Raw genomic sequence first — 26,579 nt, forward strand, 5'->3', positions numbered from 1 at the left:
TATTTCACACGTTACTCATTAAAGCCTCACAACAGCTCCATGTACAAGAAACAATTTTTTTATTGCTATTTCATAGGTAATGATACTACAGTTCAGAAATAAAGTTTTCCTGCCCCAAATGAACTTGACTGTGTACCCCAGGTCACTCTGAGTCCTAAGGCAGGGTTAATGGCTTCAAATACTCATTCAAAGGGACAGTTTCCAATAATCCTAAGTGTCCTTTAAGGATTCTGTCCTGATTTCGTACAAAAATTTCTTTCTTGTTATACTACAGCTAAGAGCTTCTAGGAACTGTCAGCTTAGTTAAACATAGCATGTTTTCATTGTTCTCTCCAAAGTGTTTAAGGTGCTTAGAGTCTAAATGGATGGGAAAGCCACTTGTCATTGCTATTTGCTGTCTGTGAACTTGATTTCAAAATCCCTTTCAGGTTATGGATAAGTTTCCTTTCCTTCTTCCCTGGGTTCTGAGCCAAGAAACAAATCAAGGACCTTCGTCAGAGTGTATAGACCTAGTCTTGGCATCTTATTCTCTCCTCACTCTGCCCCTTACAAGGTCATGGCTCAGTGCTGAGGACACTCAGCAAATACACTCTGTGTGTTGTTGCTGCCATGGTTATTATTTATTATTATTTAGCTCTACTAACTTTATAGACAGGAAAAAAAAAACAAATTAGAGATGCCTGAATTTTATGATTATCTTCTTTAATATATTTTTTAGAATGCATTAGTAAATCAACCTTTTCCTCAAGGTGGCAAAATAAGTTCTATTTTCCATGTACTAGTTTTGCCATTTTATTATATTTATGCCTTGTTGTAATTTCATTAAGTCCCTATAAAAATAAATTGCATAGTTGATAGACTGAGCAGTAGTCATCTAGAGAGATTACACTTTGTAACAAAATTGAGGCTCTAAAAGAAGGAAACTTGCATAATGGTATATTCCATCATACAGACATGGAGGGATTTTGTAGGCATTTCTGCACAACAGAGTATCATGTACTTGTTAAAGATAATAGTATCATTTTCCAGCAGGTTGCCACTTGCAAGTCTGAGTAGTTGTTTTGGGTGTTAGGAATAAGAGGCTTTACTTCAGAATTCTTCTCTGAGCAGGAGTCTAGAGGGAGCCCAGAATTCTCCATCTTAGCAAGATGCCTCCATGTCTGTATCCTACACACATAACTTTTCCTCCTGTTATCCCTCACAACTGGGTCCATCATAACTCACTCACTGTGCTCCTTAATTCTGTTCATATCAGTTATCTCAAGAAGACCAAGATTTCCAAGATTATCCCTTAACCCTCAAAGTCTGATTCTCCAGTTTCAGGGAAACAGAAGACTTTTGTGACCATCTCCCACTCCTTCCCAACACTTTTTGAGATACTTTCACTTTATCCTTTTGTGCTCAGTGCCGTAACAGTAACTTAGGTCCCCTCACCTTCTCCTGCTAACTGAAACCTGGGACAATTTCCTTAGGGCATTCTCAGCTAATAGCGATTTGTCTCCCATACCAGTTGAGAGACTGAGATGAGGAGGTGAATTTCTTGCTCCTCACTGCTGTTTCAAGGCCATTTCTTCCCCTCCTCATTCACAGATTTGGGTCTCACATTATCAATCCATACTTCCTACTACCTGTGTTAGGGGAAGTCATGTAACAATCCCTGGAGACACATCCCTAGCTTATCTTAATATATTAAAACTCTTGGCTTAGTGCAACTATTTTCAACATGATTTCTAAAATAATTCTTTGAAATTGCAACAAACACAGATAATCTTTCTAGGGCCTTGGCTCTATCTTCAAAGTTGTCTTCTCCTTGTCTATTTCATTCATGTACTCCCACAGCATACTTCTGATCAATCTCCACTTATCAGCTCTATCCCTCTAGCTCATTCCCTATAAACTCCAATTCCAATAACTCCTTGACCCATATTTTCAATCCACTGACCTTTGACCAAGATTTTTCAATCCTCAGTCCCATAATATTTTGACTGTCCTTTCCTCTCCTGGAGCCCTCACTTTCTTCTTTAAGATTCTAATGGTCTGCCATTATATTCAACCACCTGCATACACCCTCAGATCTCTACCTCTTATCCCTGTTTGTTATAAACTCAGAGTCTGAAAATGACCCTAGTTAAAAACAACAATCCATCTACTGTCCATCTGTCCCCATGCACACCAACATCATTGAAGAAAAAGACAAGTATACTGGGTGGGTTGATTTGTTTTAAAAAATGATTTGAGAAGACTTGTGCCATGCTGTAATACCTTCTCTTTTCTCATTTAATAACCAGCACATACACTCTTACCACTCTTAGGTGCGATTTTGCTCTCTACCTCACCATTAAAAACAAAGTGTTCAGGGGCACCTGGGTGGCTCAGTGGGTTAAGCCTCTGCCTTCGGCTCAGGTCATGATCTCAGGGTCCTGGGATCGAGCCCCGCATCGGGCTCTCTGCTCTGTGGGGAGCCTGCTTTCTCCCCACCCTGCCTGCATCTCTGCCTACTTGTGATCTCTCTTTGTCAAATAAATACATAAAATCTTTAAAACAACAACAACAACAACAACAAAAAACCAAAGTGTTCAGGAGAAATTATACCCCAAAGCCACACCTACCCACTTACCAACACTTGTGTGCAGTAGTGTCTACACTCTCACCTGCTATAACAGAAGATTTATGAATTCATAGTTAAATCAACTATTCTTATAAACTAGCCCCTATCCCTTATTACCAGCTGTAGGACATTGCTTAGTGATGTACATGTACAATCATACAAAGTTGCTTAAGAGATATCTTGAAGTGGGAAAAAAGGTTGATCTCATACCTGAAAGAGCCAACAATTAGAATAATATTCTAGGTAGAAGAAATGTGAGCTTGCAGATGTCTTATACTTAGTATTCTCACTTTTGGGGGGTTATTATTGTTAATTATATTTATTTGTTTATGTATTTACTCATTAATTCACCCATTTATACACTTAGTGAGCATTTAGTCTGTGCAAGGAATTAGTCTAGTTCTTTGTATGAAGCAATTAAGAAAGAAGACCAAAAATGTTTGCTTTCATGAGCTCTTTCATACAGGAACAAATAATAAACAATAAAAATAATGTAAAAGTACATTAAGTGACTATAAATGCTGCCGATAAAATAATGTGGGGGAAGTAAATTAAAACAGGTCAAGAAAGCAGGGTTGTAGCTTTTATAAAGATAACTAGGGAAAGCCTCTCTGTCAGGAAAAAAAAATAAAATTGGAGAAGAACAATTTTATTTATCTTTTTCTTTTTTTTTCAAAGATTTTTATTTATTTATTTGACAGAGAGTAAAAGAGAAAGCATAAGCAGGGGGAATGGGAGAGGGAGAAGCAGGTTTCCTGCTTAGCAGGGCACCTGACACGGGACTGGATATCAGGACCCTGGGATCATAAATTGAGCCAAAGGCCAACTGACTGAGCCAACCAGGTGCACTGAATTATTTCATTTTTCACTCAGTTATTATTTATTGAGCAACTACTATGTGCTAAGCTATAGACACAAACTCAAAGTAATTTAACATAAGTGTTTCCATGCTTGGTTGGACTCATCTCAACTTCTGTTCACATTGATGCTAAAACTTTAATTTCTACCATCTCTAAACAAAAATTACTATAGTTATCATATAATTATAGTTATTGAGCCCTACCACGTGTTTATCTACCTTATCTCACTGACTCCCCACAGGTGACTAGAAGGTAGGTGTCACTTTTGCTATTTTACAAATGAGAACACACTGGGAATGAGATAGTGATTAGACAAGGTTATGAAACCAGTTAAGTGGCAAAGCTAGGATTCAACAAGAAAATTGTGAGTTGATGGCCTGAGCCTTTCCTCCATTCCTGCTGTTCTCTAAGAATGAGCCTGTAGTACCAGCCAGAAGAAGAGCCCTGACACTGAATAAAAATTTATGGGGCTATCCTATGCTAACAAAGTTATTCTGGTAACATATGTAGAGGGTGACCATATCTGCAAGGGTAATGCTCTGAGGAAAATAGTGTTTGCTTTCAAAATGTCTCCATCACCTTTTAGCAATATTCCCACTCTCTGGCTCTTTTTTTCCCCCTCCTTGATGGAATTGGAAGGGGAGATAAAAAGGCATAGGGAATTCCTATAGTGTCAGGACTTAATTAGCACAGAAAAATACCCAATAAAATATTCTGTATCTATGAACAACTTGAAGCTTAAGTATCATTTAGAATCAGTTGTCTTCAAAATTTTAGTATAAGCTTTAAAATCCCTTTGTAAAATTGTTATCCATTTGTATAATTTTATAAGAACATCCAAAATTTCTTTTTTATCATATATGTAAATATTTGCCACAGATGTGATTTCTAGCACATTACAAAAAACTGACATTTTAAAATAAAACTTTCATTAGTCTTTTATACTTAACTCATATCCCTTTAAAATACACTTGTTATAAGATCTTACTATTGTAAAATTTAAGTTGTTTCATTTTTTTTTCTTTTTTTTTTTTAAATTTTTAATTTTTTATAAACATGTATTTTTATCCCCAGTGGTACAGGTCTGTGAATCACCACTCACCAAAGCACATACCCTCCCCAATGTCCATAACCCCACCCCCCTTCTCCCTGATATGATTAAGTTGTTTCATTTTATCTTTAAATCTACTTCTGCTTCTATTGCTTCTACCTCAGAATAATATCCTTTATATTTTGTCTGAAAGTATTTATCTTCTCCTACTGCTAACCAAAAAAAATAGAAAATGAAACTAGTCATAAGAAATTAAAATTAATTTTAACTTTAGTCATAAGAAATTAAAATAATTTTTAAAATTTCTTTGACCATGAGGCTCTTTTTAAAATCTGGATTGAGTTGTCATTATTATTAACAAAAAAAGAAAATTTATACCAAAATTTAACAGATATTAAACATGAAGCCTAATATTTTTTTTAAAAACACCTCTCTTAAGGATATCAATGGGCTTTTTGACTGTTTTTCAGTTGGTTCAGGTATCCATGGATACGTGTTACTTCTTGCTATAGTGAGAGGTTTCAGCAACAACTCTATGTGAATCCTTTGTCTTTATGAGGATATTTACAAAGCAAACATCTACACATAATGTGTAGATAAGAATGCAACATGTTTTGTTATAGTTATGTTGTTTGCTTCTCTGAACTACAGCTGAATTAAAGTTTGTATGTGATTTATCACGTTTTATTAAATCAGGTTTTTACAACCTTCCTTAGCTCCCCATTTTATGTAGGTATGCATCCAAGCATGCACACCTGCATACATGCAAATGCTATGTCGCAACTTGTACCTAACAAAGGGCATTGTTGTAGAATGTCCTTAGCAACAAAATGGAGCACTTAATCTTTACATAATGTGATTGTTAAATGATGACCATATTGTTAAAGATGACCATATTATAATACCACGTGACTTAGGAAAAAAGATAAGCTATGTTAAACAATGGTTGGCTCTCATGAGAATAATCTATTTCTCTTCTCACAGAATACTGAAACAAAAGTTATCAACCATAAGGAATTTTTCCAGCTATCAATTTTATTGTATTCCTGAAGAATACCATTAAATTATCTTCAAATAATATAACCATGTTATTTGCTTTATTATTAATCAAATATTTGTTTCTTAAAGTGCCCATGCTCCTGTGGGGAGATAAAACATGAATTCAACTTATATCATGTTTTAGACTCAGAACCGGCTATTAATGGATTTTGATCTATGGCAAACAAATTCCCGATATATAGCACCACCATCAGGCACATGACTCTATAGGATTTGTATACAAGGAATACCATTTTGGATCCAGAACAATGTTTTAATTTTACTTGAGGCACGGTCCCAAGTTACATTCTGGTTGTATTTTCAAATCCATCAGTGACAATAATGTAACTTCATGTTCTGGTAGAACATGTTGTCAGTTCCACCATTTCAGACAAAGAGAAATTATTGCTTCTTCCAATAAGTAGTATGAGACTTGATAGGTGTAAAGCAATTGGAGAGGGGCCGATGAAAGGTACCATCGTAGGTAAGTACAAAATAGTTAGCCAGGCATTGTACCATGTGTCATCTCAGCTAGCCTGGCTGACTAAATTGCCAGCTAGTTGTCCCTTATTGTTGAGTTACTTTGGAGAAACAAGGGCCAACACGGGATTGATCTTACCTAGAACACGGTATATACTTGGGAATGTATCTCACTGAGGTTTGTTTGTTTGGCAAGAAATTACTTCTTCTTCTTTTTTTTTTTTTAAAGATTTTATTTATGTATTTGATGGAGAGAGGGAGCACAAGCAGTGGGGGCAGCAGGCAGAGGGAGAGGGAGAAGCATGTTCTCCACCGAGCAGAGACCCAGACATGGGGCTTGATCCCAGTACCTGGAATCATGACCTGAGCTGAAGGCAGATTTTAACCCAGTGAGCCACCCAGGTGCCCCAAGAAATTACTTTTTAACTCGAACTTGGGTGATTTCACAAAGATTTGTGATCACAAGTAAGTGGGCTAAGTAACCACTGAGGCATTAAATGCATGAATACTTCTTATTTTATGACTTTATTTCCAGATGTGCTCATGACAGGGAAGATAAATAGGGTTTATTTGTAGGGTCATTTCTAACCAATTGGTTATGGTTGTCAGGAGGGCAGTGATGAAGGGGAGTCTGAGGTCACAGGTAGAGTCTCTAGAAAAGGGGTTTATGGGAGATAAGATTCGTCTCCTACACAGTGAAAGAAGAGAATTGTAGCAACAGTACCTTGTAATTTCCATGCCTGGCAGAGGCCATAATTACCATAGTCAAGTCAGAAAGTGGTAATGATATTCATACACATATCTAGGAAAATCCCTAAGGGCATGGCACACCCAACCCTGCCAAGTCATGTTCAGATCTCTAAGTAGACAAAAAATATTTTGTCAGTTGGAATTTTTCCTAGTAACTGACTAACCTGAAAAGAACCAATTGAATTCTATGAAGCCATTGCTCAGTAACCAGTTGTTTGATTAAATTCAACTTGCTTTTCTTCATACCAGTGCAGATACAGATGACATACCCTTTGAGTAAACACTTTTTTAGGGGTTTGCTTAATTTCTAATCTTACTCTGAAAAGGCCCTCGGACCTCAGAACATTTAAAACCACACATTACCTTGTTCTTTCCTGAAGCCAATTAACTGGGCAGATTCTTTACATTCAATTTGAAGGTCCTGTACGTTAGCTAAAGTTTCATTTTCTCTCCCAGCAGCTGGAAAGCTATCTCTTTGCACAACAGAAACTAAATGTGTACCTCAGACATACTGAGCTCAACGGGCCTTGGCGCCAGCCCCCAAATACTGGTGTGCAGAGTATCCCAGAAAGTGCAGTTTCACTCTGCTCCCTTTCATAAGCCATGGAAGGAAGTGAAGGAAGCCTGCCAGGTTGTTATTCAACTCCAGGATTTAATCAGGCATTACCTGGGCACTTGTGAAACTCTCCAGCTTCTAAACTGAGAGTAAAAGCAAAGAGAACATGGGATGGAAACCACTTAATTGAGAAGACTCTCAGGATTACTCTGGATCATGGGGCCATTCTCACACAGGTCCTAGTAACTCCCCAAACTCCTGAAAATCAGCAAGAAAGCCCCTCTCAATCCTGGTGATTATTTCTAACTGAACGCTTCGCAGCTTTCTCAAGGAGGCCAATACACATTAATTCACTTTGTGTGAAGTGTGACTTTCTATAAAATTGATTTCAGTGGACTGCAGACAAGACCCCTCACCACTGTGTTTTCTCCATTCAGGTTTTGGTACACAAAGGGCATCCTACTATGGGAAAGACAGGTTTGTTGATGATGTAGGAGAATAACATGGGGCTGTAACAGGTGCAGGACGTGAGTCATTTTGGTTTCCTCACCTGCAAAGGGCGAATCCAGCATGTGCCAGAAATTCTGGATACGCCAGGGAACATTACCAAAGTCTTTGTCCCTTTTTTTTTTTTTTTTCCCCATTTAGGGCAGGAAATGGATGCCCCTTGTTCTTCCACTGCTCAAGAGAACTAGCCTGCCCCAAAGTCAAAACGATCAACCTATGAAACCTGGAGGGTTGGACTTTTCTTTCTTTCTTTTTTTTTTTTTAAGGTCTGAATGAGGTGATATCTTCACGCTGACAGCTGAGAAGCAGGTCAGTCAGGTTCTTGGGTGCTCTATTACACAAGCAAGATTTGGCCAGCTCCACCTAATTTTGTTTCTCAGACACCCTCCTGCTCAGTGGGACATTGTCATTCTTAACCCATCTGCTTTCTCTAATGCTCAGCAGACTCATTCCAGCCAGGACAGCTGTCTGTGGTATTTCAGTTCCTGTTTGTAAATACCTCCAGAACCTACAGGTGAGTGTGGACTGGGTTACCTAGGATCCCAGCTCGCTCTCGCTCTCTCTCCCTCCCTTCTCTTTCTTTCTCTCTCTGTCTCTCTCCCTTTTTTCTCCTCTCTTTTCTTTTCTCCTTCCCTCTCTGTCTTTGGCTCTCTTTTATTTGCCAAAGAGAATCAAAGTAGGCTCAACTTTTTGACAGGACTCTCTGGCAAGTAGCTACTTTTATAAGGAGACCCTTATAAAAACAGGTAGTTGTTTCATTAAGTAATTACCTACAAAATGAGCATTCGCACTAAGTGACTTAGCTTAGCTTGGGAATTACTGCCAAATTTGCTCGATGATGAAACCAGCTGGAGAGTTAAATAAAAACCTTACTTAAAATGTACATGACTACAAGAGAGAGTTGCCTTAAGTCAGATCTTAGTATCTAAGTTTCACGATGTTTAAAGTGGAAATGGCATTAATATGAATTGATTATTTAGATTTAAATTATGCTTTTAGGCTTTAAGAATTTTGCAAAAGTATTGGAATATGACAGTTTTTGGAAAACAATCTTTGAATACAATGAATTACCAGCTTCTGTACATCTCTTCCAAAGATTTTATTAATCAAAAAATTGACAAAATGTTGTGTATGTAACTATTTCACTTAGTGTGGTATGTGTGTACATCTGATGCTCACTGGAAATCTGAACGGCCAAGTCACTTGCTGTGAAACACATCTTATGGAATGAAGGTGTGGATCATGTTTCTTAAAATTATTTTCAGTCTGTGGCGAGGTAAAGCTCCTTTGATTAAATGGATGCTGATTTACTGTTTGGCACTTTCTATTTTATCCATTGAGGCATTTTCTACAGACAGTGAAATATAATAGAAGGCTGAAATCTCCATGCTTGGGAGTCTAGGTCTAGAATATTCTGCAGACAGTTTTTCTTTCTAAGCTCGATACTCTTCCACCTAATTATTTCAGTACTGAAGATTATGACTAACAATGCTCAAATTAGCAGGGAATATGACATTCTATATATTTTTCCTGAATTCCTGCATACCCCAGTCTTTTAATGAGAATTACGTTCACAACTAGATTTTTTTTTCCCCCCTGAAAGAAAGCCTTGTCTTCCTTTCTTTTTAAGTCAAAAACGAAATGATATGCCTGCATTCCTCAGGTACAATCCTCCTTTCTGGCTTCTAAGTATTCTCATCCTTTCAAAACCCTCTTATTAAAAGAGGCATTTCTAGAAGCATAGTTCATTATGTCCTCATTTATTACAGTTCTTTCATTTAGGAAAAGCAATATACTGTTCAAGATTGTAAAGGCTACTCAAAAGTAACACCCACGGTCTGCCTGGGATATAGGCTAATGTCAGACTGAATTTCCTATGACAAAGAAAAACAAAACCCATCTGTATTAACCTATAGCCTGAGATCCATTAAAAAAAAAAAAAAAAAGTAAAAGCAACAGAGAGAAGTAGCACATTTTAAGTTCTATTTAGTTATTTTGCTGCAGAAACATGTTTTTATAGTACCCCTCAGTGCACTGAACTAATGTTATAATTTAAAAGCTTAGATTTTGATTGACTTGCCAATAACTAGCATTTCTCTTCCCTTGCATAGGTTGATTACCTGATACAAACCAGGGTACCTCCTTATTTTTAAAACTTGATATAAAATGGGTATGACTCAGTTATAACAAGAAGGCTGGGCAGAATAATGACTCCATGCATTTAAGGGGAAGCAAAATTATGTGGAGAGTCTGGACTTGCTTCCCTTAATGGACGGGGTTGTTGTGTTTCTCTTACCACTTTCTACAGTCCTCCCTACAAAAGTCATAATGTGAAACCACTTTTTAGTGTCAACACCAAAAACAGAGGAGAAAACTGTGTTCATTTGTTCTGCATAGAGCAATTATTTTAAAAAAAAATAGTGCAACTCACACCCTTTGAAAGTATATTTTAAAATTTGTTAAATACTACAAATAATGAAAATAGTTCAATATATACAGAAAGGGTTAGAATCTGTGCTTAAAATACCATAAAATGAGTGGAAATCCTTTTTTTCTGTTCCCTTCATAATAATTCTAATCTTAGAAGTTTTTCAAGTTTGTAATGATCTTAGCTCTGTTCCTATGCTCTATACCCTCAAATTTCCTCTCTCAAATTTCCACCTAGGGGACAAAAAGGGCAAAAAGAACAGGAGGGGAAATGATGCTACCAGGTTCTCTTGATACACTCTCTTTCTACAATTGCATTTTTTCTTTGGTTCCACCTCTGTCTGCCTCCACAGTGCACCTGGCTGACAAATGAATTTGGGCACACACAAGTTTGCCAACCATCACCTAGCATAAATTTACACAATGAGTATACAACACACTTTACATACTTAAACTCTGGAGATGGAGAGAGGCTGAGAGGAAAGTGCAAAGAGAAAGAGCACGGATTTTTTTTTTTATTGCTCTTCAGCACTTTCTGTACTAACTCCATTAGCCTTTGGGGCTTACACTGTGTTCAATTCAGGATAGGGTTGAATTTAATCCAAATTTCCTAGTCCTTGTCCAGCAAAAGTCCAGGGCTGGGGTTCAATTTCTCTTTGCTTCTATCCCTTTAAGATGAAGGGACCTGAGCGGAGAGGTGTAACCTGTTTCTCCTGGAAGCTAAGGAGCAGAAACAAAGTTATCCTCCACTGTCAGGCCAGGATAGCAGGAATAAACCAATTCTCCCAAGAGCCTTACACGTAACCATATTATTTTTGGAATAAACTGCAAATGGTATTCACAACACACATCAACCCTTTCTCCCATCTTTCTCTTTTCCCTGGAGATAAATTATAGGCAGTAACAGAACGCTTGGCTCATTTGGAGTATTAATACCTTAGGTTTTCAAGTTACAGTCAAAAGCTGGGTGAGGGGTAGAGAGATCCCATTGGTGGTTCAATGTTACAAAGTGAATCAGGAACAACAAAACTCACTTTGCTGACTCTTGATATGTGGATTCTCATTACGGGAAGGGAGTGAAAGCTCAATACCACGTTCCTCATGTAACATGAGAAAACTAGAACAGCTAAGGCCTATTTTTTCCCCTTCTGGTGACCACTTCATTAGGAAAAGAAAATAACCTCGAAGGGAAAGTAAATCAAAATGTATAATAATGAAAAAATGGGTGGCTAAGGACGATTCATAAATTTAATGAGAACACTGGAATTAAATAATGAAAAGGGCTCTAATGTTTGCTATGAACTTGACAGAGCTCACAGGAGAAAGATTTTTCTGAAAAGAGGCATGGAAGTATTTTTAAACTAAATTGAATTGTATTTTAAATGTGCTGGGTGAGGTATCAGTTTAATAATGTGTTGGTGAACTGGAGGTCCTGGGGATAACTTTTGTTAATTTGTAAACTACATGCCAAAGGGGTCTACCTAGAATCATAGAGATAATTGTTGGGGTTTTCTTAAATTAGGATAAAAATGTATTTAGTGTATTTGAGGGGTACTTAAGGTAGAAGGCCCTATTTTTCCAGTGTTTAAAATAATGGTATTATAAACTACTTTGAGTAAATGATAAAACTTGGAGAAGCTGTGCTAAAAAAAATGTTGGTGGGAAGAAGTTCTAAAAAGCAGCTGAATTCTATATTTCTTTGTAACCAATTTCTATATTCCTTTGTAACTTCTGTTACACAGATGGTGATGACTAGCTTTAATGCCGAGGTTTGAATCCTAACCCGATCTCTGTCACTACTCTGTGTCCTTGACACTTTTCTTTTCAATTAATTAATTTATTTTAGAGAGAGGTGGAGGAGGGGCTGAGAAAGAGGGAGAGAGCATCCAAAGCAGACCCTACACTGAGTGCAGAGCCCCACATGGGGTTCCACCTCACGACGCTGATACCATGAGCTGAGCCAAAAACAAGAGTCGAAGGCTTAACCAACTGGGCCATGCAGACTCCCCCCATTGTTTGCATTTTTAATGCCCCATTTAATTATGTGTAAAACAGGATTGATAATTCCTTCCTCATTGTTGGTTTGTTTTTGGTAAGAACTAAATGAGAAAACGTGTGAAACATCTGATTTAATAAAAGCAGAGTAGTAATATGTTTTCCAATGATGTTAACAATTTTTAGGATCTAAATCCATATTCTTGGCTATCACAGAAAAGTGAATGAAATATAAACAGACGGTATCACAAATACAAATACCCACGTAATTCCTACCAGATCAGGAAACACAGTGTCAGGAGTATACAGAGTCTGCTTCCAGTAGATTTATTTATTTTAGGGGGTGGGGACGGGCAGAGGGAGAGAACCTCCAAGGAGACTTCCATTTAGAGTGGAGCCAAGAAGCCAGGCACAGACTTCCATTTCATGACCATGACCTAAGCCAAAACCAAGGGTCAGACATCTAACCATTGAGCCACCAAGGCACCCCTGCCTTGCCTTTTAAGTAGAATTTATTTATGTGATAAGCATAGGGCATGGAAGATATTACATTTTGAAAGCCTTAGGAATCCACAGGTATGGGCTAATAACTGAAAGAAAAATATGTATCAGGATGTATTATAAATATAATTAAGTTGTACCACTATGTAAGATATCATTTAGCAGGAAGAAGGCACTTAAATCCCAAAGAAAATCAGAAGATGTATTTAGAGGCTCCTCAGACCCTAATGAAAAATTAAGGTTTACCATAACTGTAAACATTTCTGGGAGAGCTTTTAAGAAATGCTATGTAATACTGGACCTTAAAAATATCAGGTGCACATCCTTCCTTTTCTTATCTTGGTCATCATAGAGGCTTTTAGTGAAAAATAAGCTCTAAGATCCAATTCAAAGAATAGGAAATCAGTTATCAGACTTTATTGTTTGGGGAGGAACAGTCTAACATTTTAAAAAGAATATTTTCTATATTAAAGATATTTCAAATTTTGTTTTTTTTATTTAAATTCAATTAGCCTTTCAAATATTAGCATCTAACTAGGTTGAAGTCAGTAGAGTTGGATTTCAGTCATTCTCTTCCTTTCATTAGCTGTCTCCTAGCCACTCTGAACCTGTTTCTTCTTTTGCAAAATAAGACTATGCAAGTTATTTATTTATCTTTTTTTTGTCACAAGGGATCATTGTGAGGATCAAGTGAGATGATAATGCAAACTCTCTGAGATGTAAGGCACTTACAGGAATATTATTATATTTTCATAATAAAAAATGGAAGTTAATGTCTACTAGCTGCTTACTTCAGGCCAGGTATTGATTCAAGTACTTCTATCTATACAATTTCATTTAGTCTTCAGAACATTGTGATTTCAGTATGATTACAATGATGAATAAAGTAACTGCTTATTATGTTGATTATTTTTCACAGGTTACTCATAATACAAGTCAGAATTTTAATATAAATCTAATTTTGAGATCTTTTCCCCATATCCTACTATTAATGAATTATGGTACTTCCACATTTCAGAGGCAGAAGGTCTGGACCAGGGTTTCAACCTCAACTCTGCTACTATTTAACTACGTCATTTTTTCTACACATGCTCCCAGACAGATGTTTCATTTATATAATAAGGGCACTCAAGGAAAGATTATCCTGAAATCTGAGAGTCTTCCTGATTTTCCCTAATTTTGATTAGTAGGAAGAAGGGCATCATGAAAAGCATTGTGAAAAAAGGGATATTAATTTAAAATTCAAATAACTCAAATGAGGTACTAATAAAATGTTTTTAAGTGGAAGTCCCAACTGATTCATTTTAAAGTAGTATGTTTAGAGTAGAATCAGTAACTTCATTTTCACAATAAACATTCCAAATCATATCTTTATAAAAACCATATTTTCTTAAATATGTTAAAGAAATCAGCCAGGTGTACATGCTCTATATTTACAATATTCTACTTATCAATCCAAATATAATATTTCAAATATATACAAATATTTCAGCTTGTCCCAAGATAAATGATCTTTGAAATAGTGGAATAGTGGTATGTGGCTTGACAAAGTTTTTGCATGGCATTTCCTTAGAAGAAAGAAGAAATAGATATTATATAGAAAATAAAACTCACTCTAGGTTTAGTATATAATCCAAAGAAAACTAATTTTTGGAATAAAGAGTATGGCATTATCAATTCAGTATTATATCTCTAGATGTTTACTTTAAAGATATAGATCCTTTAAAAAACAACACTATGTCATTTAATAATTCAGATGCTTATTATTTGCTTTTTTTCAGATTCCTCTTAATAACACCAATACCAAAAAAGGCTACAATGTTGACCTCAGCCAAAATTCTATTGATTTCAAATTTGTTTAGTTTACTATTAATTGGAAGCCATGGGAAAGAAAGTCTAGAGAGAAACACAACACAAAGCATTGCAGCAGGCTCAAAAACAATGGAAAATGAATCTGTTCCTTTGGAAAGTGATAGAAATTTAAGCTCAAATAAAGAAAATAGAGAAACCTCCAATCCTGAGGCAAGTAATTCCTCTCTTTGGGACCCATTAAATAAACACCATGGAACAACAGACGTCTTCAGCAATTCATCAACGAACAACATTTCTAGGAACCCAAGACCCATGCCTACGTCTCCCACAAGCCATCCTCTGATCCATAGCTCTGTTCCTAAATTGTCTTGGAACTCATCCATAGCAAATGAAAATTCTCTTCCAGTCTCAGCACCTCCCAAAGCTACATCTGCTGTATCTTCAGAAAAGTTCACTTGGTCTTCAGCCAGTGACACCATAAAAACTCCTGACAACAGTTCCATTTCAGTTAGCATCCTCCCTACAGCACCAAACATCACATCTGTGACTCCCATGGTAACAAAACCAGATGAATGGCTCACCACATCCAATGACAGCTTCATAGGGTTTAACCCCTACCGAGAAACAACAACTTTACAGCCCACCTTAAAATTTACCAATAATTCAAAAATCTTCTCCAATACATCAGACCCCCAAGAAGGTAAATATAAATGGATTTAACTTTCCTTTTGTGTGAAACTGAATCTCAAACTAAGTCATACAGATTATATCTAAATGTACGTAAAGAATGTACCATATTGAAAAAAAAAAGTAAAGAATGTACCATATTGGAAAAAAAAAAACAACTACAGCAGCACAGGTGGTTCACACTTCTGAGGCGCAACCATGATATTCAGTGGAAGTAATAAAGGGATTTTCAGGCTTTAGTCAGCATACAGTAGTCATTACGTATGGGAACATGATGAGACAGCGGGACAAAATTAGAGGTAGGTTATTAGGTTGAGGTAGCCGTACAATTTTGAGATACTGGGCAACAATTTTCACTGAATCTGAGAAAACTGCCTGAAATGCCCCCATGCTTTTAGGAACAATACGCAACTGAACTTTAGAAATATATGTATGTGAAAACTGAATGAAATAAATTAATTTATAAATTATCTGATATCACATAGCAATCATAGGAAAACAGAACTCTGATTTAAAAAAAAAGTAAGTAAACTCAACAAAATAAATCCTCCTGAATTCTTAGTTTAGTACCTAATGAATACCATAAAAAATTGTTTCTTAAATTCCACATATGAGTGAAATTATATGGTATTTGCCTTTCCCTGAAATTTAAAAAAAATACTCCTTTTCCTCCCATGAATTCAATGATTCCAAATACAGCTTGCTTCAAGATTATATTAGTGATGTAAACACTAAATCATACATACAAATTCCTATTTTGAAAGTTGTAGTGTATAGAAGTTTTAAATTTTGAAATCTAGGCTTTCTAATAGCACTGCAGCTAATAGATTGTATGTACATATATTTTCAATTTAGCTATAATTTTAATGCATCCTTTCATTCATACATACTCTGATACTACACCAGGAAGTTTTGTTTTTGTTTTGTTTTGTTTTTGTATTTTGAGATAGAGGGAACGGGGCGGCGGGGCGTGGCAGGGAAGAAGGAAAGAGAATCTTAAGCAGCACCACACCCAGCATGGAGCCCCACACGGGGCTCGAGATCATGAAAGTGAGAACGTGACCTGAGCTGTAACCAAGTTAGACGCTTAACTGACTAAACCACCCAGGTGCCCCTACATTGGAAAGATTTTTAATAAATATTCTCTTTCTTTTGTCTCTCTAAACTCAATATGCATACTAAGAATACTGAGTACTTGTGCCCACCAGTGCTCTTTAATCAAAAGAAAATTGGTTAACCTTGTTTCCCTTTTATTTTAGTAGTAATTTTGCTGTAAGGTTCCAGTGTGTAGGTTAATGTTTTTATAAATTATATATATAATATAGAATTATACACTTTATAAGACTCCTTAATAACATTCTCATGATTTTTTTTAAAAAAACCATGAAAATACAATACACTAAATATGAGTTCAGGGAGAATTGCATAGTTTGTTAACAACAAACTCAGGCTTCAAGTAAGGTACTTAGTAAAAAGGGAGATAGAGTAAAATTTTGGGGTCCCTTAAACTCAGACCTACACATCTGTTCTCAGTGTGCAAGACATTGCAAACATCTTGCTTTGGTTTATTTATTGCATCGGGAAACGTCCTGTATTAGGATATACTGCTTTTCCCTTATAGTGCCTTTTCAGTTGGGGTTTTATGGATTCATTTCCTATTACCCACTTACTCCCATTAGCTTTTTACTTTTCAGTTATTATAGAAACAAGCCCAAAGTTCATTTCATCATTAACGTTCATTAGAGATTCAGAGTTGATTAAAAGCAATATAGCACTCAACATAGAAATTAGATCTTAATGGAACATACACATGGCACTTCAGTACTATTGTTTTTAAAAAAAGAATGAGAGACAGTTATAAAAATAAGAAGTATTTAAACATAATTAAAAATTTGAAGTATGGTTTTATAAGGAGGTATATTTGCCAATATATCCCCAACACACAGTACTTCACAAAATACACAAACATATCACTATTATCTAATTTTTAAAAACCCAATATTGTTTAAACATTCTTTGTTATAAAGAAAGTCCAATGTACATATTTCTCTTCTTTGAAAAATTATTTTCTATTTCTTTATCTGTTAATTATTTTTTCTCTCTTCTCTAGAAAATAAAAATACAGGAGTAGTATTTGGGGCCATTTTAGGTGCTATTCTGGGTGCTTCATTGCTTAGTCTTGTTGGCTACTTGCTGTGTGGAAAAAGGAAAACGGATTCATTTTCCCATCGACGACTTTATGATGACAGAAACGAACCAGGTAAAAACAATTTTCAGAATCTCACCTGCACACTGTGGATTTAATAAAATGAGGATGCTAATGTTCACTACCTTATCTAGAAGGGATCTGGAGATTCGTATGACAGAAACAGATGAAAGATTTATTCTGATCTACTCTCTGTTTCTCAAAGAACATAACCAAAATAATTATGGGCCTGTGGGTGGAATTTTAAAACTATACGGGGCTGTGGATCATTGCATCACAATTAGTTTTAAATAAACCAAATCCCAGAACCTAAAACACGTCTATGGAATTGGAAGAGAATGGTATGCCATTGAGGGAAAAAGGGTCAGTGCTGTTAGCAAGTAACTGCACAGCCACATTTTCTGCCATTGTTGGATCTCATGGCAGCAGTAATTTGAACAATGATTTATTCCAATCTGAAGTTCTTCTAAAGTTTACACGGAGGCAGTAGCCCCTCAATCAATTGTCTTAATGAGTCTCTAAAACAGAATCTAAAGAGTTGTATATTTGGGTATATAAAATCACAAAACAGAGGAATTTTTCACTCATGGGATAGAAAAGACCAACTCTAAGATCTAAAATAAGAAATGTGTCTGCTAAGAATAAAGAACTGGATTTCTTCTTAATGTAATACTGATTAGAACATAATTGATTTGTCTTTTTTTAAATACTTCAGGGGAAAAAAATGTTTTCTGTTCTACAAAGGACTCTTGCCACCATAAAAAATACTTAAATGCCCCGGTACATCCTGTCAATAAAGTCTTGTTGATTTTACTAAGTTCAGAGCATGACTGACATACTGTTCATCTTCAGAACCAAATCCATTAACTGTAAATTTAACTGAATTCTATTTGGGGGGTTTCTAGGAATCCATATAAAATAAGAAGTGGTACTTTTCAAAATTAAAGGATAGGATTTCAAACAACAGGGTTTTCCAAACCTTTTTTTTTAAAACCCCAGATTCCCCTGTAATCACATGCAAAAGCTCAGTCTGTCAAATTAATACAGTCTAAGATGTTGTGATTAAGGCATAATGGAATAACTCAATCACAACACCTACTTTCCTCCCTCAAGACAGCTTTGAGAAACCTCCCCCAAGTCCATAAGGTTACTGGGCACCCAGTCTGTAAACAGAAGGGATAAAGAATACATAGGACATAGGAATACCTAACTGAATAATTAAAATTAAATAAAATAATAATAATTTAAATAAAATTAAATAATAATAAATTAAATTAATTAATAATTAAAGTTAAATCACTAATCTGATTAGTAATTAGTCACTGTCTAGTACTTAAAGATACCTAGCACATACCAAGTTTTCTTTGAAAATAAATTCAAGATCATTAAGGATGTAAAAACTGGCTGTTCATTGAAAAAGTAAAAAATAATCTCATATCATTAATCAGAGAATGCCAAGTGCATGATAACGAGGATCTACCACAAAGAAATATAAGGTTTTACAAATAGTTTTCTTCCACCTCCATCTTCTTTGGCTCAACCGTAATGATATTGAGACATTTAGAAAAAGAATGACACTGATTTAAAATTAAGGCTCTTCAGTATTTAAAAATTATTTTTTTACACCAGAAGTAAAAATTCTGAAGTAAAAATTCAAGGCCCTGAACTCAAAAGTCAATGAGACATATGTCTGTCTGTGCTTCTTCATACAAAGTACCACTCTACTTTCATTAGGATTTCTCCCTTAGTTCTTTTATTTTTGGTTCACTACTAGTAAAATTATTTTAGAAGTTTAACTGTTCTCTTAGTCTTAGAAAGAAATGTGTCATGATAAGCATATGCTTATTTAAAACTTCAAAACCAGTATCTGCAAAGCCCATATGAAAGTTGTATCTACTTACTAATCTAGAACAATTCCTATAGTCTGGCAGATGCCCAAGCATGCATCTTCCAGACAGTCACCATAAAATAATTTTTTTGTTGCTTTTTTAGTTCTGCGGTTAGACAATGCACCAGAGCCTTATGATGCGAGTTTTGGGAATTCTAGTTATTACAACTCCACTGTGAATGATTCATCTGTGCCAGCAGGCCAAGAAAATGCACGGGACGGCATCCCTATGGATGACATACCTCAACTTCGTACCTCAGTATAAAAGGAAAGGGAAGAAGGCTTCGGACGGCAAATGATCGCTTACACCCTAGTCTTTTCACAAGCCTATCTTCCGAAAGCTGAAGCAAGATCTCTGTCTTGTGGCTGTGCCAAGGAGAACTATAAAAGTATGAGACTAGTAGCAGAAACGTAGAGCATAAATCATCTAAAAGGTTTCCTTTCTTACCATTTTTGGCTGTACAGAATCATCTATTGAGTAACCTTAATTTGTATTTTGGTCTATTTTACTCTTTAGTGGGAAACGTTTGTGGGAATCAGGTAAAACTAAAAGGGTTCACGATGCTTGCCCTGCCTGATAATTTAACTAACCCTGTTGTCCTAATTGCATGCATCAATATTGGCATTTTCTTGAAGGCAAATTAGGACACTTTCTTGAAGGAAAAGTTTTTTAAAATTTTGACTTAGAGAGTATATGGAGTTTCTGCTCCTGGGGAAATTAAGGTAATGGGAGTGAGAGACTTGTATTGTAGAACGTTTTACTTTCCTATCTCCAGCACATACATGGTCAGCCCCTTGAATGGCCAAGCAGACAATGACTTTGCATTCAACAGGGCAATGGTAGGGAAGCTGACTCTTAACCAGGAATGGTATCAGTTCTCTTCAAAGGGTGAGGAATCTTAACATGCCTGATTTCTTTTAGGACTCAATTAATTTGGGTGCTTTAAAGAGTCAATGAGAAACATGGTGATAAAACTCAGCCAAAGCATATACCTGTACATAATTTTTACAGTTTTAAGATGTTAAATAAGAACAAGATTTATTATGTATTAGATATCATTGCTTAATCAAACATGGAATAGATTGTCTATCTAAGTGTGTAAAGTGTAACATTAAAAAAATAGACACATAGAAATATTATGCAAACAAAGCATTTTCTGAGCATTACTTCTACACGCAGAAGTACAGGTGTTATAAATTTGAATTCTAGTATGTTCCAGTTTTTTTTTTTATAATTACCACCAGCTTTCAGCAGGAAAAACACACTCCTCAGTATAGAAAGGTCAAGGCTTTAGGGACTAGAGGATTAGCAGAAGAGTTAAATTCTCAAAGAAGCCATGAATGTATGAAGCGAACAAAGCAAGCAAGAGATTTCACTGTTGAATTGATACACAGGGTGTGTTTGTGTGTGTGTATGCGTGTGTGTGTACATATGTGAAGAAACAACAGCCTCAGAAAACAAAGACAAGCAATTAAGTAACAGAAGAACATACTTACCCCATATTGCCATAAAAATAGCAAAGAAGACGGTCCCTCCATTATCAAACAAATATGTCACCTTAATGGAAAATGAAGCAAAAATATTAATCACATACTGATTATAGTAATCTAGTGATTACAGTGTACATTTAAGTTCTATGATTTTTTTTTCCAAATGAATCACATTATTTTATGGTCTGTAAATATAAGATGTATGATCCTTTCATGAGTCCTGTAACTGTTTCTTATGATTTTTTCATGGGAAGAGATGAGGAGTCAACATTTTCCCTATTTTCTTCTTTGGACTTCACCTTCATTTCTGCTGAAAAGGGGCTCTAGCACCCTGAGGAAGTACTGTGGGCCACTGATCGTCAGACTAAGTTTAGCTTTTCAGTTGAGGCATACCTAGTTGCACTTCCTGTCTGCAAAATTTCCAGGACTGGGGAAGCTGTAACTACAACATGCAGAATTCCACCAGTGAGCCAGCACTGGCACTTTCAACGGAAAGGTATCATAGTGCTTGCCCTACTTTTGGACATCTATCAGAATGTGTCATGGGTCCAATAGTGGCTACAACTTTTTTCAAGAAGTTTCATATATCATTAAACATTTAGGATATTACCCAAGTTTTTTTCAATCAGACATTATCTGAATTTTTATAAAGATCAGTGTACAGTTAGTTATATGATGTTACTGAATACAATATTCAGGGTTGCAAGGATTGTTTGATTTTAATAAATTATAAATTCAACTTACTTTTGCTTCCTTTCATTTGCATAATGCCCTCATTCTCTATATATTTTATATTTATAGTGAGGGATATTAAACCAATACAGCCAAGGTAATATATGTTTTGTGGTTATATATGTATGTGCTATAGAGACTATAGGGAAAACAGGTACACTATCCTCATAGAAGAGAAAGGCCAATTAGGGGCTAAAGAACATTATTTAAAGGAAAATGGGAATACAATGGTGTCCTCTTTGCACAGTCTACGGTCATTGAGGGCATTAAAATAATACCAATGTGTATTTTAACTGCAATGTTTGGGAAATACTGCAAAATAATTGCTAATACAGATAAAGGTAGAGTGTGTTTTCCTGTAAAATAAGACAAAACGTGCTCCTTTAGAAGGTTTGTGGTTAGGTGCAGGAAGTCCTAGTTGGTTCTAACTTCTATGGTTCTTAAGGCTTGGGATTTCTAAAAATGTTGTAAGAATTGGTTTTCACCACAGTCATCACTATATATTATGCACAGATGAGAAAATGGCCATAAAGAAATTCTCTACAGAGCTCATAAAATTACACCCACTGTGGGAATCCAGCGTTTTTGTTTCCAAAGGCATCCCACAGAGACACTGCTGCCACCACGCTGGTGAGCAGCTGTCTGGTTTCCTTCAGAACAGACCCAGTGCAGGAAACAGTCTCTTAGAGTGTTAGAACAGAGACCTTACACATGGGGACTTAAAGGTCACCAGGAAAACATGGCTCTCCCCCTGCTTCAGGAACAACAGTGCTTTCAGAAAAGGGACAAATACAAAGCCATGCTTACCAATAATTGTGTTGCCTATGTTCTGTCATAATTTAAGTCACATTTTCCTTAAAAAAGCTTGTCTTTTTTTTTTCTTCTAAGTTTTTTTCATAAATCTTTCAGGAATTTATTTTTTATTCAATAAATTAAGCATTAATTTTTAAAGAAGCACATCCATGAGATACAGGGAGGTATACGTGTAATACTAATATAATGAGAGATTACATATACCTAATGTGAGATACAGCTAAAGTAGGAGTTACAAACTTCAGAACTCACCCTAAGGAGGAGTATAAAATCGTTGTGTTAGAGCCACTAAGATATAACAGGTGGGATGTGCTAAGATATGTGAGAGGCCACGGACTTCGGGATAATTTGAAGTCTGCATTAATAGCTGGAGGTGCTGAGGGTTGCACTTAGGGTACTGATACCTGAACTGTCGTATGAAAATGGGGGACAGGGAGAAGGAAGAGTCAAGCATAGCATGGATGCCTCAACTTCGACTGTGCGCAACTGGCAGGAGAACAAAGGGGGAAAGACCTTCTGCCTATTAGGAAAGAGACTCTTGCCTGTAAAAAAAGTTCCAGATGAAATCTCAAGAAAATTCCCAAAGCAACATAACAGGTTTTTCCAAAAGCAAAAGGAAGTGTGTCCTATCTACAGGTGTGTATTTGCAATGAATTATTTTACTAGAAAGATAGCTTGCCTTTATGCATGGGGGAACCTACGGACAAGCATTTTATTCAACACTGTTGATGTGAGTAGGAATAATATATAAAGACAGAAGCAAACGAAGCCTCAAACAAAACTATGTTTAAGTACAAACTCTCCATTATGTTTGACATCTGATTTCTCTTGGGGAGCTGAGTATGGCTGGAAATCAATAAATGTAGATATTGTTTAAAGGGGTAAATTTCTTATTAGGTTGGAAAATTACAGTCTTGATCTCTTCTACTGTAGTTGCTAGGTCTGTCTCTAAAATTGTATGATGGGTTTAGGATCACATTAGCTTCTGGAAACTCTCATTTACATTCCATTAAAGCTGTTCTAGGCCAAGGAGAACAAAGCACTTCTTGGGCAGATTCAACCCTGCATGTCAGGCTATTCTGTGGGAAGGGGGGGGGGGGAAGGGCAGCAAGGAGTTGGAATTTAGGCTAGAGTTCAGGCCTCTCTCACTTCCTAAGTCCTTAATTCTTGGACAGGGCAAACTCTGTGTAACCACCCATGTCCACTGGACCTCAACACAAGCTGCGTCAAACATGGCAGTAGTCCATGCCCAACCTCCTCCCTGTTCCTGACCAATTATTATTTAGAGCAATATGTGGTATCTTTTGGAGGAATCACCTAAGGATCTTGTTAACATGCAGAATTCTAAGCCTGCATGTTAAGCCTGCAGAATTCTAAGCCTGCAAGCCTAAGAATTGTAGGACGTGGGGCCCAGGAATCTACTTAACACATGTCTTATGTGATTCCTACATGAACTTTTTCATGAAGTTTCTTAAAAGAAAAAAATAGCCTGTCTTATTTCTGTGTAGTATCAATATTGGTGTATGGTCTGAGGCCCATACTTGGTATTGAGTAAATGTTTACTGAGCAAATTAAAAAAAAAAAAAAAAAAGCCCAGAAACTAATAACTGTTATAAATAAAGCTGACCTCAAGGTCAGAATCACTTTTAAAATGATACGAAAAAAAAAGCAAAACCCTTCTAATGATCTCACCTAAAATGAGAAAGCTTAGCATAATGCAAATTGACATTATTGGTGTCAGATGCTTTTAGTGAATGTGCAAATATCACTGAATTACTTAGTTGGAAAACATTTTTAATTATCATGGTTGTAAATATTAAAAATGATGTTAATATGTTTAAATGTTAAACTAATGTTAAAATATGTTAATTACTTAAATATGAATTTTATCACGTGATGGGACCAATTTTGTTCTATGGAACACATTCCTAAAATTATTAAGAAAATAATTATGTGTAGACACACATACTTTTCAATAACATGACACTTAATTTTCTGTATCTTGTCCAAAGTGGTGATGGATTCCATAAGAAATTAACAAGTTTCTAGATGATATGGCTAGGTGATCTTAGATTGATTTGCCTGTTTCTTTGGTAATAATCTATTCTTTTTTTCAAACACTGTCCATCAAGTAACTTCTAGATGTTTAAATATACAAACTGATATTCCAAAAGAATGTTAGTTCCATCAATAAAGGAAGAGTAATTCTGATTTTAAGGTGTAAAACAAGTAGCTGCATTTTATCTTAGTCAGAAGAAAAAATACAATAGATATTAAATATTTCATCCTGGTGGGATTTTTTTCTTGCGTTGTTCCAGAAGGTAATAGTCTTCTCTGCCAGGTACCTTTCCACCTTCCTTATAATTGTTATTAAGTGAATTCTTTCTTAGTCATACATGTCTCTATACATACTCTTTTTTTTAACCAAGAAAAGGAGGGATATAGATATTATATAATGACAAAAACCCTCTATACTTAGGGTTTCCTTGGACAATTTCTTTATCCCTCTGTCATTGGGAATGTTTCTTATTTTTAGAATTCAGATACTGCTAGGGTGTTTTATTAAATGTGTACAAGTAAAAGTAGAAATAACATATATATAGATTTGCTGGTATCCCTAAGGCTGTCATATGCACAGGTTAGGAGAAGGGCATGTATGTATGTATGCAGGTGTATGCATACACCTAATGACTTTAGTATGCTTGGCTTTTGCAAAAAGTATTGAGAAAATGCTTCCCCAAACAAGACATCTTTATGGAAACATTCAAAATGATTCAAAACTAAGCATACTTTTAGAAATTAAACTGAAAATAAAACAGATTTTCCTCATGGTTTACATTCACAATAAATAAGTCCGAAGCTAATTTTCATAAGTTCTGGCTTCATAGTAGGATATCGAGTGATTTCTGATTTTATACCCTGTTTTGTCAAAATTAATTGTATAGAGACCTCTACTTCTGAACATGATGGGCTAACAAAGATTGATTTTACCCCATTCTGGAGACAACCAAAGAATGAATGAAATACATAAGCAACAGATTTCAAGACAGTAGATATGGGGCAAGAAGGGCAATGATTTCTGAGAAGTGGGAAATAAGTGAGGTGAGCATTAGGATTGCCTCAGGTTATCACACTAAAAGAGTTCACAGGATGCAGATAGGGGCACCCCAAATAGTGCCCAGTGAGCATGTCTGTGAGGAGACCTACAAGGAAAGAACCACCTTGCATGAGTACCAGTATGCCCATTCCCACCAGCCGGACTGGAAATCCTTCATTTATGCTGCATCAGGTACTGTACACAGACAGATCTTGCTATCATTGTGGGGAAAATTTTGTGCTGGTTACAGTATTGCTATGAACCCAGCTCACAAACCTTAAAAGCAAGATCCAAAATGTCCATATTATTTCCAAGTAACTAAATCACAACATCTCTATACATTTATGAGAATAGTTAGAATTTAAAAAACTGGCCATCCTGAGGATTAGTGAGTGTACACAAGGCTGAAACTCTCACATACTGAGGATGGGAATGTCAAGTGGCATAAATACTTGGGAAAACATTTTGGCAGTTTCTCAGAAGATTAAACACCCACCTGTCATATAATCTTGTCATTTTACTCTTGGGTTTTTACCCAAGAGAAATAACAGTGCCCGTCTATATGGAGATTTATAGACAAATGTTCAGAGCAGCTTTATGTAAAACGGTAACTCAAAACAGCCCATGGGTCCATTAGTAGAGGAATGGATAGAAAAATTCTGGTATAGCTGTGTAATGCAATACTATTCAGCAATAAAGAGAAACGATCTACCGGTAAGTGTTACAGCATGGATGAATCTCAAAATAATTGTGCTGTGAAAGGAGCCAGAAAAAAACACACACACACACACACACACACACACACACACACACACACCCCATACACTGTATGATCCCATTTACATAAAAGCCCAGAAAATACCAACTTATCTATTCAGAAAGTAGTTGGTTGTCTGGGCACAGGAGTGGAACTGGGGAGGGTTGGGAGGCCAGGATTACAAGAGACCATGAGGACAGTTTTGGAAGTGATTCCATATTCATTACCTTGATTGTAGTGATGGTTTCACAGATGCATATATAATATCAAAGTGTATCAATTAATACATTTTAAGTGTGTGTATATTATATTTGTTAATTATA

The 26,579-nt window shown here is 36.0% G+C and overlaps 2 protein-coding genes across 5 annotated transcripts in view; one reads left to right on the forward strand and one right to left on the reverse strand.

The window, feature by feature from the left end:
• Nucleotides 1-26,579, reverse strand: part of ANO3 (anoctamin 3) — a 412,327-nt gene that overhangs the window by 53,579 nt on the left and 332,169 nt on the right. For all 3 annotated transcript variants that reach the window (XM_004755876.3, XM_004755877.3, XM_013057935.2), the window contains one exon: nucleotides 20,864-20,924. In XM_004755876.3, coding sequence (XP_004755933.1) covers nucleotides 20,864-20,924 — 61 coding nt within the window. The remainder of the gene's footprint in view (nucleotides 1-20,863; nucleotides 20,925-26,579) is intronic.
• On the forward strand, nucleotides 8,004-26,284 carry MUC15 (mucin 15, cell surface associated). Of its 2 annotated transcripts, none has more exons than XM_045066117.1 (4): nucleotides 8,004-8,364; nucleotides 14,555-15,285; nucleotides 17,383-17,532; nucleotides 19,567-26,284. In XM_045066117.1, the coding sequence occupies exons 2-4, from the start codon at nucleotides 14,592-14,594 to the stop codon at nucleotides 19,629-19,631; spliced, it is 909 nt and encodes a 302-aa protein (XP_044922052.1). In that variant the 5' UTR covers nucleotides 8,004-8,364; nucleotides 14,555-14,591; the 3' UTR covers nucleotides 19,632-26,284. The 2 variants fall into 2 exon arrangements, with proteins under 2 accessions (XP_044922052.1, XP_004755932.1); XM_004755875.3 differs by having other exon boundaries at nucleotides 8,008-8,364; nucleotides 19,471-26,282.

The sequence above is a fragment of the Mustela putorius genome, unplaced genomic scaffold (genome assembly GCF_011764305.1).
Source record: "Mustela putorius furo isolate JIRA1106 unplaced genomic scaffold, ASM1176430v1.1 tig00003859_pilon_pilon_pilon, whole genome shotgun sequence".
NCBI classification, from domain to species: domain Eukaryota; kingdom Metazoa; phylum Chordata; class Mammalia; order Carnivora; family Mustelidae; genus Mustela; species Mustela putorius.

What these genes read in the sequence shown, in the direction of transcription:
- MUC15 (XM_004755875.3), top strand. Translation starts at nt 14,592, where the DNA reads ATGTTGACCTCAGCCAAAATTCTATTGATTTCAAATTTGTTTAGTTTA. An exon ending in TACATCAGACCCCCAAGAAG is followed by an intron (nt 15,286 to 17,382) that starts GTAAATATAAAT and finishes TCTCTTCTCTAG; the next exon opens with AAAATAAAAATACAGGAGTA. An exon ending in TGATGACAGAAACGAACCAG is followed by an intron (nt 17,533 to 19,470) that starts GTAAAAACAATT and finishes TTGCTTTTTTAG; the next exon opens with TTCTGCGGTTAGACAATGCA.